Source organism: Capronia coronata, assembly GCF_000585585.1.
Source record: "Capronia coronata CBS 617.96 chromosome Unknown acBCG-supercont1.11, whole genome shotgun sequence".
In the NCBI taxonomy this organism is placed as follows: domain Eukaryota; kingdom Fungi; phylum Ascomycota; class Eurotiomycetes; order Chaetothyriales; family Herpotrichiellaceae; genus Capronia; species Capronia coronata.
Window position 1 is genome coordinate 1,327,485 of NW_006912903.1, and position 14,568 is coordinate 1,342,052.

Below are 14,568 nucleotides of genomic sequence, written 5' to 3' on the forward strand. Positions count from 1 at the left end.
CGCTTGGTGTCAACGAGAATCCCATACTTCTCTGTACGATGACATATGATCCTGAATAGCCCTGACATCATAGACGAGTGTTCAAGATGTTCATGGACTGCCATCTCACACATCAACGTTTACGTTGGGTGCAAGCCGTCTCTTCTGTCGAATCTGGAACAAATCTAGCAATATAGCGGGACTTCACCTGAGCTGCACGGGAACCGACCAAGATCATGGTGCAAACACGCTCCCATGGGAAACCAGGTGCTCGGGATATTGGGAAAGGCGGAGACTCGAGCGCAACGGGCCAGAAGATACCCCAAAAGAGGTCGCATAGCAAGACCGAGGCGTCAAATGACTCGAACAAGGTGAAGGTGAAGGCGAACAAAAGGGCGAAAAAGGAGGAGAAAGAGGATATGAAGTCCCAATCCACTCAGTCTAAGCCTGACTCTCTGGCCAAATCTACCATCGCTACATTGATCGAAAAGTATGGCTCGCTTCCACTGTCCGACAGCGCAGTTGATGAGCCTCTGTCGCCAAAACCGGAAACAATGTTGGCCCTGTTATTGAACGCCATGTTCTCCTCGGCTCGGATCTCGCATGAGTTGGCAGCTAAGACCCTCACCACGACCATCAAGGCCGGCTATCACAAGATCAACGTCTTGAAGAAGACGTCATGGGATGAGAGGACTCGGGTTCTCACAGAGGGCGGATATACCAGGTACCGGGAGAAGACGGCCACTGCATTGGGAGACTTGGTAGAATTTCTGGAAGAGAACTATCGTAAGTATTCCTTGTATCTTTTCTGGCACCACGCTCCTACCTATCGCCTGCTGTCGACCAGGTGTTGAACTAGGGCGTCCGTCGCCTTCCACGACTCGAGTTCTAAATGGATATGAAGCCCAGCCTAACCATCGCACAGAAGGCGATCTCAATAACCTCCTGCCGGGCCCAGCAACTGACTCTTCGCCATCGGAGATTCGAAAGCGGTTGAAGGAAATCAAAGGCCTAGGCGACGTGGGCGTGGACATCTTCTGTGATGCGGCCCAAGCAGTGTGGCCGTGTCTGGCTCCTTTCGTTGACCCGCGCAGCGCGAAGACGGCCGAGGCCATCGGGATCCCGAGTGATGCGCAAGCACTGTGGGAGAGCGAGGAGGTCAACAAGGATCCCATGAAGATGGCTAGGCTTGCTGCGGGTTTGACAACCGTGCGACTGGAGAAGAAGGAGACCGAATTCAAGAACTAATCCTAGCTGGTGCCTTGACTGCAGAGACGGAGCGCTGCGGCCCTTGTGTTTTCCTCGAATGCTGTTTGTCGACAAGGCTCGCCCAAGGATGAGCCGCATCGTCCATGGCCCTCCCGCAGTGGCTGTGTCGCGAGGTGCCTCATTACTTGTTGCAGTCGCCGTACATGGATTTCCAGAATCGTGCGCGCCTCCGAGAATCCTCCGCCATGGCAGAGAAACGAAAACATCCAACCGGCTAACATCCGTACTTCTTGGATATCAGGGAGAAGTATCTAGGAGGGCTGAGATGGATGCTATGCATGTGCTTCCCTCCAACGCATCACAGCTTCGTCATCCCCTTTTTTGCTGAGTTGGGTCCTGAGCAACACCCGACCATCACGAAGCCGTACCTCTCGATCATGCAACCCCGTGGTTAGGAATCTGATTTCTTCCCATTCTTCTCCGTCACTTCCCACCTTCCAGTAATCCACCTTTAGTTGATCACCTGGGCAGACCGGCCCAGAGAACTTGGCTTGAAATTCTTTGATATTCGCGGGATCACTACCACAGAGTTCTTTCAGCAAAACATGGGCTACCATTTGATAGGCGGTCACGCCATGGACGATGATGCCGCCATATCCCATCAAACGACCAGGCTCTGGGGTGGCATGTAGCGGATTGTAATCTCCGTTCAGACTGTGAAAGGTCGGATCTCAGTAAACGTACGTGCTGTGCACAAGCTCCGCAAACGAGCAATCGGCGAAGACTTACCGGTAAAGATGCGCCGCCAGAGGAGATACATGTATGATGAAACTTCCATCAGGACTTTTGTCTCGCGGAGGCGATAGATCTGCAGCTTTGGGACCTCGTGGACCGTTCCATCCGCCCTGGCCGACGTAGAACAGACTCCCTATGATCTGAGTATAGGCTTCTCCTGTCTCGGCGTCGACTAGGCGTTGCTCCGTCTCGACCACCGTCCCAGCCTTGCCCTTGTCGTACACACCGAGCACTTTCTCCCGCAGCTCGAATGACCTGCCGGCAGACGTGGTAGGCAAAGGCTTGAGAAATCTGATAAGTCGTTGCCCGTCGACTAGGCGGACAGGGTCGAGGGTGGGACACCCGGGGATAGACGTGATGGTTTGGCCCGAGTAGAAGTCGATCACCTCCTGACTGTCACCCTTGAACGCTGCCTTCTGTGTCAACAGGGGACACCGGCATCAACTACTAGTACCTTGGAGCACTTACCCAGTGCAAGGGGTAACGTTGGAAATGGGGCAAACTTCGGGTGTCCTTCCTGGGGTCGGGTCAGCTAAGCTCTGGATAGCCGCACAGCTATGTCGGGCTACATACGTAGAGAAAATGAGGCTCGTCGGCAGTACATCCTATGCTGATATTGAATAGGAGGACGTCTCGCTTGAGCCAGGAGACCTTCTTGGATGGCAGTTCAAAGCCAACTCCTGGTCCGCCCATTGCGTATCAGCTGCACTATTGAGGAAGAATGAAGTTGAAGGATTGTGCCAAAACCGAGCATCCTGCTCTGAAGGCGGACGACAGCATCACGAGCAGTATACTGGACCTGGAAGACCGTTTCAAAACCTCCGATGTTCGGACAGTTGAAAAAAATTAGACCCCTTTGGCGGGATAACCAAACACTCTAGCCTAATGCGGAAGTATTCTGCTCAGCCTTGCCTGTCCAGGAAACAATAGAGATGTTCCGCCTTTCTACGTTCAACAATCGCAGAACCGCAACCAAAAGTACGAGGCTCCCCAACAATCATCCTCGTCCGTTGACTTGTCCTAGCACACCTCGCCAGGGAGCTGTGAGGGTATGCTGCACGAGCTTTGACGTTGCAAAATCCTTTCGAACCCCCGTACTCGCCTCTACATACGTCTGACACACTTGACAGTCGACTACTGCCATGGAGAATCAAACTCCCCGACAAGCGACGCCGCCGTCATCTCCAACCCAAAAGTACCTCCTCGCATACAATGCCCTCTGTCTCATCTTGTGGTCGATAGTCACGCTGCGAGCCGTGCTCTTCATCCCCACCCTGACCGCGCTGGGACAGCTGGAGCATTTGCTTCCTGCTCTATTCCCCCTCCTCAAATGGACGCAGACAATAGCCCTCCTCGAGGTGGTGCATGCGGTGGTCGGGCTCGTCAGAGCCAGTCCTCTCACAACCGGCATGCAAGTCGCGTCACGGATCCTGCTGGTGTGGGTCGTGCTACAAATGTACCCGGAGATTGTGGTGAAGACAAATATCTATGGAAGGCTGGAAGCAGGCTCGACTACCGGTCCGATCGCGTTCTCCGGGCTTCTTTTGGCCTGGGGAACCACCGAAATCATCCGCTACGGTTTCTTTGTCTGGAAAGCAGCCATTAGTGAAAGAGTGCCGCAGTTCTTGACCTGGCTGCGATACAGCACGTTCTTCGTTCTGTACCCGATCGGCATTTCGAGCGAGTGTTTGCTCATGTATCTCGCTTTGGCGCCTGCAGCCAAGCAAGGCAAGGGGGTGGACCTGCTGCTGAAGATTGTGTTGTTCATCTACGTTCCGGGGAGCTACATTCTGTACACGCATATGATGGCGCAGCGGCGAAGAGTCGTGAAAGGGAAAGGGAAGTCGCTGTGAGGAGCCAACACGAAGGACAGGATATGGCAATGGTGAAACCTGCGCATGCACCTGCGAAGCACTGCTGTTGTCCGATGGCAAGAGGTTGGAACCTAGTCGCTTATAGGCACGAGACTTAGGCGGGCGACCCGAGCACTGTCTTGACAGCTAGGTCTTCCGTCGTCAGGGCTGAATGAGATGGGCGCAGAAGGTTGGATGCTTCCACAGCTCGAAGCTGGCTCCGCTATAATGTGCCTGGTACTGCCGAGCAAGACTCCAGGAGGCAGAACAAACATACTTGGCCAACTCCAAACTCAAGATGAGGCGCAGAGACATCATATACAGCAACAACAAAGAAGCTTCATCAAATTATGACCTGCTTGGAGTGGTCCTCCGCATTTGGTTCAGGTGGTGATAGTGATGGTCCGAGGCTGTGGAGCAAAATAGTTGTGATAGTAAAATAATTGAATGCGTCATACCTTTTTTATTTATGGCCTCGCTTTTTTCGTAGACTTTATGCCTCCTACCGCCGCCGCACAGGACATCGAGTGCAGACCAGCAAATCGAGTGTAACCCAGGGGTCGAGGAGTAATCGCAGAGGAACATTGTCTTGTTGCGACACCAACATCTCTCCATCCTCACCGCCGTGGCTGCGCAGCCAAAGTCGAAATGCCCGCCATCCCGCCCTCCAAACTTGTTGCCCTTCAGTCGAATGCGCAGAACATCCGCAACATATGTATCCTTGCACACGTCGACCATGGCAAGACCTCCCTCACCGACTCCCTCATTGCCACCAATGGCATTATCTCTCCCAAGATGGCTGGCAAGATTCGATATTTGGACTCGCGGCCGGACGAGCAGATCCGCGGCATCACCATGGAGAGCAGCGCAATCAGTTTGTACTTCAGTATGATGCGGAGGCAACAAGAGAATGCAGAGCCCAAGAAGGAAGAATATTTGATCAACTTGATCGACAGTCCCGGGCACATTGACTTCTCCTCGGAGGTCAGTACAGCTTCGCGGTTATGCGATGCCGCCATAGTGCTCGTGGACGCCGTCGAGGGGGTGTGCTCACAGACGGTCACCGTGCTACGACAAGTGTGGATCGAGAAGTTGAAGCCTCTGCTGGTCATCAACAAGATTGACCGGCTGATCACCGAGTTGAAAATGAGTCCTGCCGAGGCATATTTGCACCTGGAAAGAGTTCTCGAAGGCGTGAATGCCGTCATAGGAGGCTTCTACCAGGGAGAGCGCATGGAAGAGGACCTGCAGTGGCGCGAGAAACTTGACGAGAGGCGAGCAGCCAGAGAACAGCACAAGCAGGATGCCCTGCACGAAAACACCACCGAAGCTGAATTGGATCAACAGTTTGAGGAGCGAGATGATGAAGACCTGTACTTTGCCCCGGAGAAAAGCAATGTCATTTTTGCGAGCGCAATCGATGGTTGGGCATTCAGCGTACGACAGTTTGCTGGAATCTACGAGAAGAAATTAGGCATCAAACGGACGATCCTCGAAAAGGTGCTATGGGGTGACTTCTATCTTGACCCAAAGACGAAAAAGGTTTTGGGTCAAAAGCACTTGAAAGGCAGAAATCTCAAACCTATTTTCGTCCAACTTGTCCTAGACCCTATATGGCAGGCCTACGATGCTACGATCGGGATCAACGGGGGACGTGGCGACCCAGCGTTGCTGGAGAAGATCACAAAGTCACTGGCCATCAATTTGCCAGCTTACATACTCAGGTCTCGGGATTCAAAAGCTGTGCTACAGGCTCTATTCTCGTCCTGGCTGCCTCTGTCGACGACTCTCCTTGTTTCTGTCATTGAATTGTTGCCCAGTCCCCCTAGCGCCCAAGCAACTCGGTTACCCGAGATGATAGATGACTTGGTCAGCTCGAAAAGTATCGGTGCCTCGGTGAGAGATGCTATGATCAACTTCGACACCTCCCCTTCCGCACCAGTCGTTGCCTATGTCAGCAAGATGGTTGCAGTTCCTGAGAGTGAGCTTCCGTCGAAGCGGCGGAAGTTGGGAGCGACGATGACGGCGGATGAAGCCAGAGATCTTGCTCGAAGGAAGCGAGCCGAGATCGCCAGAGCGCAGGCTGAAGCCGAAGGCTCGTCTGGTGTAGACGGCATTACCAATGGGATGAATTCGACGAGGATAGGTGAGGAGGCCGACGAGGACAACTCACCAGAACAACCGGAGGATCCCGAACACTTCATTGGCTTTGCACGTCTGTTTTCTGGAACGTTGTCTGTGGGAGATGAGATATATGTTCTGCCGCCCAAGTTCAATCCCGCCTTTCCGCACGCCTCGCCGGAGCCGAGGAAAGTGCCCATCACCGCTCTCTACCTCCTCATGGGCCGCTCATTGGAACCATTGGAGAAGGTACCAGCAGGGGTGGTTGTCGGCATCGAGGGTCTAGAAGGGCACGTTCTCAAAACCGGCACACTATGCTCTCAGTTGGAGGGCGCTATCAACTTGGCCGGCATCACGTCACTGAGCCAACCGATTGTTCGAGTGGCACTGGAGCCGACGGATCCAACCGATCTGAACAAGATGATCAAAGGGCTGAAGCTCCTAGAACAGAGCGATCCGTGTGCAATTTACGAGCAGATGGCCAGTGGAGAGCACGTTATTTTGACCGCGGGCGAGTTACATCTGGAAAGGTGTCTCAAGGACCTGCGGGAACGATTTGCCCGCTGTGATATCCAGCCAGGTGAACCAATCGTACCATATCGAGAGACTATTGTGAAGGCGGAAGAGATGGAACCTCCAAAGAACAAAGATCTCCCCCGAGGAACAGCCATCGCGGTGACAGCGTCCAAAACAGTATCTGTCAGATTACGTGTGCGACCACTGCCACAAAACGTGACCGAATTCCTTATCAAAAACGGTGCGACGATCAGGCGGCTTTATGCAGAAAAACAGGCACAAGAAGAAGGGAACAAGAGCTCGGAAGAAGCTGCCAAAGACGATGCCGCTGATCTGCAAATCGAGTCTGGTAACGAGAGGAGCAGCATGTCGTTACAAGAGTTCCGGAAGCAACTGCAAGCTGCTTTCGACGAAGCCGAGGAGGACAGAGAAGTCTGGCAGAAAATGGTGTCCAAGATCTGCGCGTTTGGGCCTCGCAGGGTAGGGCCGAATCTGTTCATTGACGCCACCGGGACAGATATGTGCAAGCGTTTTTTGTTGGAGCAGTCCGAGGCTCGAAGCAATCAAGAGACAAACGGGGACCAGAATGGCACGCAAGATCACTCTTCATCCGCACAAGGAGCGCAGGACTTTTCCGACACCATCGCCTATGCCTTCCAGCTCGCGACCTCTCAAGGACCTTTGTGCCGCGAACCCATGCAAGGGGTTGCGGTATTCCTGGAAGAAGTCACGCAACAACTCTCACCCGAGACATCTGACCCGACTATCGAGTCTGGCCGGTTGACCGGCGAACTCATTACCTCGGTGCGGGAAGCCATCCGCGGCGCTTTTCTCGACTGGTCCTCTCGCATTCTGCTGGCCATGTACAGCTGCACCATCCAAGCCACGCCCGATGTCCTGGGCCGAGTATACAGTGTCCTGACGCGACGACGGGGGTTGATTCTCTCCGAATCCCTTCTTGAAGGCACGCCATATTTTACCATCGAGGCCAAGCTTCCCGTGGCCGAGAGTTTTGGGTTCAGCGAGGAGATCCGCAAGCGCACGTCGGGCCTGGCGCAGCCGATGCTGAGGTTCATCGGGTTTGAGATGATTGACGATGTCGATCCCTTCTGGGTGCCCCGGTCGGAGGAGGAGCTCGAGGATCTCGGTGTCCACGGCGAGAGAGAGAACGTGGCCAAGAAGTACGTCGACGCTGTGAGGAGAAGAAAGGGGTTGCTTGTCAAGGGCGCCAGAGGAGGAAGGGACGCTGAAAAGCAAAAGACGTTGAAGACAAATTAGATCAAGATGCAGTGACAATAATAGCATATTGGCCTGTTTCACTGCTCTTAGCAGACCTAGACTCCCCGCTGGGTGAGGAGTACAAGGGATCCGATTACCAGGAGTATACCATAGACAGATACTGCATGTCGTACTGATATGAAGCAACCAGTCATCAACCCTGTGAGCCTCAGCCTTGCGATGACATAAATGATGACTAATGGTCTTTCTCCACTGCATGATTCCAGGCTTGGCAAATCCACGTGACATGACTTTTTGCTTACTTGCTCCGTCGCTCATTTCCAGTCTGTGCATCTGTCTCTAGGTACTTCTTCACTGTTACTTCCTGCTATCCAACTCCTCAGCAGATCTGCTCGACGATGCTTGATGGCTGACTAGTCGAACAGACTGTCAAGCAGGTCGACCCGAGCTCTCTGCGACCGTGATACAGTCTCTCCGAGACTTTTGCCCAGCCAAAGACCATCTTGCTTGCACGACTTCTCCAGGCCTGCAAAAGACTCTTTGTTTTCATGCTGATCCGCTAGCTTATTGTGCCTACCAAGCAGATTTTGCGAACTCCCGATGGCGACCTCTGCACTGGTTGTTCCCGGTCAGGTTCTGGGTAATCTCTCCACCCACCGTGCAGGCCCGGGCACGCATGTCTACGAGAACAACATCCTGGCCTCAATCATCGGCAGATCCATCGTGACTCCCGCAGACAAGGGCCAGTCCGGCTCCAGCAAGGCAGTCATTTCCGTCCCTCGCCCCGGCACGAGCCCGTCCGCAACCAAGACCGCGAACGCCCTGCCAGCAGTCGGCTCAACCGTCCTCTGTCGAATCACTCGAGTCCAGCAGCGGCAGATCACCGCTTCGATCTTGGTCGTCGACCCGTCTCCCCAGGACGTCACGTCCTACACCCGTATCACCGATGACGACCTGCAGTTCCAAGCCGTGCTGCGGCGCGAGGATATCCGCACGCATGAAAAGGACAAGGTCGTCATGAACGACATGTATAGAGTCGGAGATATCATTCGTGCCGTGGTCATCAGTCTGGGAGACGAGCGGAACTACTACATCAGCACGGCGGGTAATGAGTTCGGCGTGGTCGTCGCCACGAGTGATGCTGGGAATGCAATGGTCCCCGCGAGCTGGAGGGAAATGAAGGACGTGGTGACTGGTCAGGGCGAGAGCAGGAAGGTCGCAAAACCATCGTGAGCTCCATATACGGAGGCCTTGTCAAAGGAACAGGCGCATGTCGAGCATGTCGTCGAGCATCGATCTCACCAGCCAGCATTGCCAGCAGACCGACATCTTAGCCTTTGCTTGAAGTGGAAAGAAGCCATCTTATGTGCTTTGTACAACAGGATCAAACTCTCCAAAGACGCGGCACAGGATTCCTCCATTCGAGCACTGCTACCGCAGAGGCGACCTTGATGTCTCAACAAGTTATCGTGGTCCTCCAGATGCCTGCGATTGGCCGCATACACGGGAACGAATCAGTCTCGGCTGCTGGTCGTCTACCAAAATGGTCCAAACTCCAAAGTGCTGCGACCGCAGGCACCGACGCGACCAGCTACAATGAATGAGACGACAACCCAGTCCCACAGGGACTGCTATCCTTGACTCGTCTTGCCCCATTGAAAGGCGAGGCTACGGGGTTATCATCACGCCGTCCGGGAATCAATACCCAACCCTTCTACTGCATCCAATATAGATGACCGAGGTATCATTCCGTTTTTCACATGTCGACGGTGTTGGCCGACTCGGGCAAGGACAAAGAATCTCTTGGAGACCAGGACCGACCTCGTCCCAACACAGAGGCCGTTAGGGTGGCACTCACTCTCATTGTGGAAGCCCGCTTGAGGCGAAAGACGCAGAGAAAAAAGGGGCAAGCTGGATCGGATCCGCTAGAGTTGGAGCTCCTCAAAAGAACAACCACTCCACCTGGACTATATGTCTCGTTGATTATGAATTATCATGTCCAAGTCGGTATGGCTTGATCCCTCCATTTCGATTCTAAGCATGTCATCTCACGGAGCCCCTTCCTGCCCAGCTCACAGCTGTAGCCAACTGTCACCCTCTCCAGTATCCATGGTCACGACTTCTACAATGTCAGGCTGTGTTCGTCACGGGAGGGAGAAGAACCCAGATGGTTCCGTCCCGACTCAGGCTTTCTCAAGCCATTCACTTGGAATGAGGGGTCTGTGGCTGGATGGACTCATTTCCTCCCATCATCCAGGTCTGGCATCCCTTGCGATTGGCGGTGGGATGTTGGAAAGCGGTTTTGGGGAGGAGACAAACGATGTAGACACAGTATTGGCTCCAGATCCGAACTAAACTGTAGCATTGTTATTTTGGGAAAGGATAGATTAACCGGCCGTCTCCAATGCTCGGCCAATACGGGCCGTGGACTGTGCAATACAAGAGTCGTGTAACTAACAGAAGCGCTCACAAGAGTAATAAAACCGCGTGCTTCCCAGACCCAAGTCCTGTTCCCATCCTCTTGAGACCACTATGCCTCTGTCACCTACAGATCCCATAACGCCTCGCTATGCCGCTGCTCATTGATATACGCATGTCCAGTATGCATACGCAGCGATTCGTTGCACACTTTCCATGTAAGGGGTATATGATAACTTCAGAAAAGGCGTCCGACCAAATCCAGACACCCTTGCGTTGGACGGGTTCAGCCTTCCACCAGTGTTTGCTTGGGCCCTTTCCCGAGCAGCTCCAGTGATCTCTGAGCAAGGGCAATGACTTCACCCTCGCCTTCTTCGCCTTCCTCATCGTCGGACTCCACGTGCTTGTCGGCAATTGTCTTGACCATCTGGATGATGTCTTCAGATTTGGCGACGAGGTTGACGAGCTTCTTGTCATCCGACTCCAAGAGCTGCAACAGAGTCCAGATTGCGATGTGTTGAAAGGTCGGATCACCGCTGGCCAAGAAACGCTTCAGATAACCATGAATCCCGCCGTTTGGTTCGTTCCAGTCGCGAACGAAAATCGAATAGTCGCCCACTTTGGAAGACAAGTTTCCCAAGGCTGCCGCACTGTTGCCCTGAACCTCAATACTCTCAGAGTCCGTCAAAGGAATGAGCACGTCAAAGACGCCGAGCTTCAGGAGGTGTGATTTGAGCTCGTCACTGAGCGCTAGCACGGCGATAGCGGCAGTCATTTCGGACTGGACACTCAGTGGCACATTCAAAACCAGTTCCTTGCACTTCTGCACCGCGCCTGCTTCCAGAACAAGCTGTTTGTTGCGATCAGAGCTTGCAGCGAGATTTCGAAGGGTAGAGATGGCATGGCATTGTATCTCCTCATTGTCAGTAGAGCCGAGCAGGTCGACGAGCGGCTTGAGGAAGCCAGCGTCAATGATGGGTGACTCGTTCAAAGGATGGATGGAGATGTTTCGGATGCAGGCGACGGCAGAGAGAATAAGTGGTAGATAAGACGACTGCAAAAGGCGAAGAAGTGGTGGCAAGCCTCTAGCTCGCACGATTTCAAGTTGATATTTTTCGTCCGACGCCAGATTTCGTAGAGCTAGAGCCGCTTGACATTGAACCTTCGGAGTGCCGGAGTCCATGAGTTGGACCAAAGATTGGACGAGCCGTGATTCGGTCTGAGCTAGTTTCTTCCGGTTGGATGCGTCGACGGCGATATTGCTCAAGGCGGTGGTACAGTAGTACTGGACATCCATATCGGGGGATGAAAGCAACTGAACTAGGACGGGAATAGCGCCGGCGTTCACCAGTTGTTGTCGGTTGTCGTCTACTAGCTGTCAGAGACTGTGTCCTGTACACCAGCGATAGGCACTTACCGGAATGCGTCATGTTGAGCAGTGCGCCGGTGGCATTTCTTTGTACTCGCATGTCTTTCGACTTTGCCAGCCTTGTCAATGGCCCGAGTGCTCCTGATCTCGCAATTTTGGCCTTGTTGTCTTCGTGAGTGGCCAAGTTGGTGATGCATCCAACCGCGTTACATTGTACCTCGACGTTGGGTGACATCATTTGCCGGATCAGAGGAGGCAGGCCGCCGAGCTGGACAATGGCGACTTTGTTTTCATCTTCCGGCGGTCAGTAAAGCCAAAAAGCAGGTGTCCAAAAGAGCCACTTACTGTTGACGGCCAGGTTGCCTAGTGCAGCACTTGCCGCTCTTTGCACCTCGATGTCGGGGTTCTGCAGTAGGAACAAAATGGGTTCGAGCGTGTCTCGATCGACTTCGCGGACATCTGCCACCCAATCAGCACTTTGATAATGTATGTAATGTGTCTCTTCCATAACATACCACGCTCAGTAATCTCGGCGAATGTAAGGCTGGCGCTCCGCTGGAGATCGACGTTGTCCGAGTAAACGAGTGTGCTCAAAGCTCGCAGTGGTTCGCCGGAGAAGAAATCAGTATCGCCTCGCTGATATTATCAGTAAAGGAGCCAATGCAAGCGGAAAGAATGGCGTACGTTCTCGAGGTACTGTAGAAGATCGGCGACGGCTTCTCGTTCACTGTCTGCGAGGGCGGGCTCGTAGAGGTTATCCTTGGGCCGGCCTGCGGCGGCCATGATTAGCGAATTGAGTAGCTACGACAACTTTGGGAGTCATACCTTTGCAGCAAGAGGAGAGCGTGTTCCCCATGTCGAGGCGTGGGCCCCGGAAGGGGACGCTGTGAGGATGGTGTTTATGGGTTTCAAATGCTCGGATGTCGTGCTAGGACCGGGGCTGCGTCGATGCTGTCGCCGGTGACGAAATTGTAGATGGTAAAAAGGTCATCCGATGCCAATGCCGATGCCGATGGTGATGCAAAGCCGAACGATGTTAATCCGGGCTCGATGTATTTTGTGGAAAGGCGAAGAAAGCTCGATGAGGGCGGCCGTCGTGCGGTTGGGACATGCGTGGGTGTCAAAAGCTCTGGACGTGACAACGCCAGGCACGACCAACACTGGGGAATGACCCAGCTCTCAGGCGGGCGAGAGCGAGGTGCGTGACTGCAATGAGGTTATCGAGGAAGGCAGGCGAGATGGAGCACTGTCGGCCAGATGTGAGTTTGGCGTCGAGTTCGACTGCGGTAAGTTCACAAGGATCAGGTGGATGCCATGAACTTGAAGCTGCGGTGGTCTGGTGCTCAGTCCATGTATGCGTCTTTGTTGTACTAGTACCAGTTGTGTGTATTTCTTGGGGCAGCGAGGGAAGTGGAACCGGGAGGAATTAGCGATCTTTGGGGCCGCGATTTCTGGTCTGCAACGGACTTAGTACGCAGCTACTGTACTAGTACACATTACTAATACCTTAAGCTGGATAAGGTATAAGGTAATGCACCATTCACCGTCTAGTGACGTATTAGACACAGTTGCATACGCGAAACCAGAAGGTATCCCGAAGCTCAACAAACATACTCGGTAATACCATCAATAACCCTCATTGTCCTTCAGCTTTCCCACTTTCTCATCAGTAACAAATATTGGGTTGTCCCAAAGTCCAAGAAGTCCGAGCCTCTCACCATTCACCACCACACATGGTTTTGGTAGACACCAATGTTCAAGTCGACGAGTAGGAGGATGCCACCGCATCATGAACCTGCCCCTGTCGCCTCGATGACTGCAGCAACATTTCCAACCCCAACCGTGGTCCCTTCACATGCTGACAACGTCATCATACACCATTCCTGGTCGATAGCGAAAGCGAAGCGGCAAGGCAGAGAATGTGGATTGAGCCAGGTAAAGTCAAGATGCGGGGGTTTACACAAGTCCTTTTAATAATGCCAATGCTTATGTGATTAACTGGGGTATCCTCCTTCTCAAGCACAAGGCGAGAAGTTGCTGCTGTTCTGTTTGCTATCCATTCCCTGACCCGTCCCTGTCCAGGGTCCTTGCTAAAGCTCAAATACTGTCCCAAGCGCCCTATGCCTATCATGATGGTCATGTCGAAGATTTTATAATATCAAGAAAGTCGAAACAGAAATTCGTCAAGATGTTCATCCTCAAGACTTTATGCCTTCAGTTGTTCGATCTTGCCAGTGGATTTTTTGCTGCCGAACAGAGGCCCTTGCTGGATGATTGGGCCATAGATCCCAGCAGGGGTCAGGGCCTCTCGGGTTGGTCGCAGTTGCTTGAGGGCCTGCTTCAGGGAGAACTTGCTGCTCTTGTGCGAAGCGACTGATGCTTCGCTGGCAGTGGATTGGTTGGAGGAGCGGCGACGGGCTGCGGCAGCACTCTTCTCAGCCTCCACGAGGTTGTAGTAGGCAGCGTATGTGGACGGCATGGTGAATTATGTGGGGGGAGCTGGGAGTGTAGGTATTGTTGTTTGATGAATTGACTTGGGAGGTCTGGATGATGTAGGACTGGATATATCTAGGATCTGAATGCTTCTTGTTCTTTGGTCTGTGAGATGGGCAACAACAAGCGGTTCTGGGGATCTGGGGCACCGGTTTATATACACCTAACTTTGTATGAAAATTCTCCAGCCCGAGTCCATGTCATCTGTCTGTGTGTTTTCGCAACTTGCAATCCCGCTCCACGCCCTGTTGCAGTGTAGCATGATGTACTATGACACCTTCTCGAAATCGCCAGTGTCTGAGACCTGGAAGTGGGAATCACACCAATCAGTCGACGAGGCTGACGCGCCCTTGTGGCCCGGGGCGTGTGCGGTTGTCGTTAACAGAAGCCGTGTGTCAAGGCGCGTGTACTCCTGCTTTTAGCGGTTTGCCTTTAGTCATAGTCGCATCGGCCACTCAGAGCCATGAAAATTTTCTGCTAAAATTTTCGCGCACTTGGCAGTCAACGGCATGGTGTAAGCTGCCAGGTGGATCAGTCAGATGTCCGTGGAGACAAGGGGGATTCTCCTTGATGTCA

General features: G+C 53.3%; 7 protein-coding genes across 7 annotated transcripts; 4 read left to right on the top strand and 3 right to left on the bottom strand.

The window, feature by feature from the left end:
* Positions 1 to 215: 215 nt before the first annotated feature.
* On the top strand, positions 216 to 1,227 carry A1O1_09244 (uncharacterized protein; the record flags this gene model as incomplete). Its single annotated transcript, XM_007730100.1, has 2 exons — positions 216 to 765; positions 905 to 1,227. 2 exons carry the CDS (start codon positions 216 to 218, stop codon positions 1,225 to 1,227), a joined length of 873 nt encoding a protein of 290 aa, XP_007728290.1.
* A 293-nt stretch (positions 1,228 to 1,520) lies between these two features.
* On the bottom strand, positions 1,521 to 2,676 carry A1O1_09245 (uncharacterized protein; the record flags this gene model as incomplete). The annotated part of the gene is made up of 4 exons (XM_007730101.1): positions 1,521 to 1,902; positions 1,978 to 2,392; positions 2,452 to 2,500; positions 2,557 to 2,676. The coding sequence occupies 4 exons, from the start codon at positions 2,674 to 2,676 to the stop codon at positions 1,521 to 1,523; spliced, it is 966 nt and encodes a 321-aa protein (XP_007728291.1).
* Positions 2,677 to 3,125: 449 nt separating this feature from the next.
* On the top strand, positions 3,126 to 3,836 carry A1O1_09246 (uncharacterized protein; the record flags this gene model as incomplete). Its single annotated transcript, XM_007730102.1, has 1 exon — positions 3,126 to 3,836. One exon carries the CDS (start codon positions 3,126 to 3,128, stop codon positions 3,834 to 3,836), a length of 711 nt encoding a protein of 236 aa, XP_007728292.1.
* A 648-nt stretch (positions 3,837 to 4,484) lies between these two features.
* A1O1_09247 (elongation factor 2) lies at positions 4,485 to 7,751 on the top strand (the record flags this gene model as incomplete). The annotated part of the gene is made up of 1 exon (XM_007730103.1): positions 4,485 to 7,751. The coding sequence occupies one exon, from the start codon at positions 4,485 to 4,487 to the stop codon at positions 7,749 to 7,751; it is 3,267 nt and encodes a 1,088-aa protein (XP_007728293.1).
* A 561-nt stretch (positions 7,752 to 8,312) lies between these two features.
* A1O1_09248 (uncharacterized protein) lies at positions 8,313 to 8,945 on the top strand (the record flags this gene model as incomplete). Its single annotated transcript, XM_007730104.1, has 1 exon — positions 8,313 to 8,945. One exon carries the CDS (start codon positions 8,313 to 8,315, stop codon positions 8,943 to 8,945), a length of 633 nt encoding a protein of 210 aa, XP_007728294.1.
* A 1,471-nt stretch (positions 8,946 to 10,416) lies between these two features.
* A1O1_09249 (vacuolar protein 8) lies at positions 10,417 to 12,282 on the bottom strand (the record flags this gene model as incomplete). Its single annotated transcript, XM_007730105.1, has 5 exons — positions 10,417 to 11,501; positions 11,548 to 11,793; positions 11,845 to 11,958; positions 12,015 to 12,135; positions 12,184 to 12,282. 5 exons carry the CDS (start codon positions 12,280 to 12,282, stop codon positions 10,417 to 10,419), a joined length of 1,665 nt encoding a protein of 554 aa, XP_007728295.1.
* A 1,423-nt stretch (positions 12,283 to 13,705) lies between these two features.
* A1O1_09250 (uncharacterized protein) lies at positions 13,706 to 13,978 on the bottom strand (the record flags this gene model as incomplete). The annotated part of the gene is made up of 1 exon (XM_007730106.1): positions 13,706 to 13,978. One exon carries the CDS (start codon positions 13,976 to 13,978, stop codon positions 13,706 to 13,708), a length of 273 nt encoding a protein of 90 aa, XP_007728296.1.
* Positions 13,979 to 14,568: the final 590 nt, after the last annotated feature.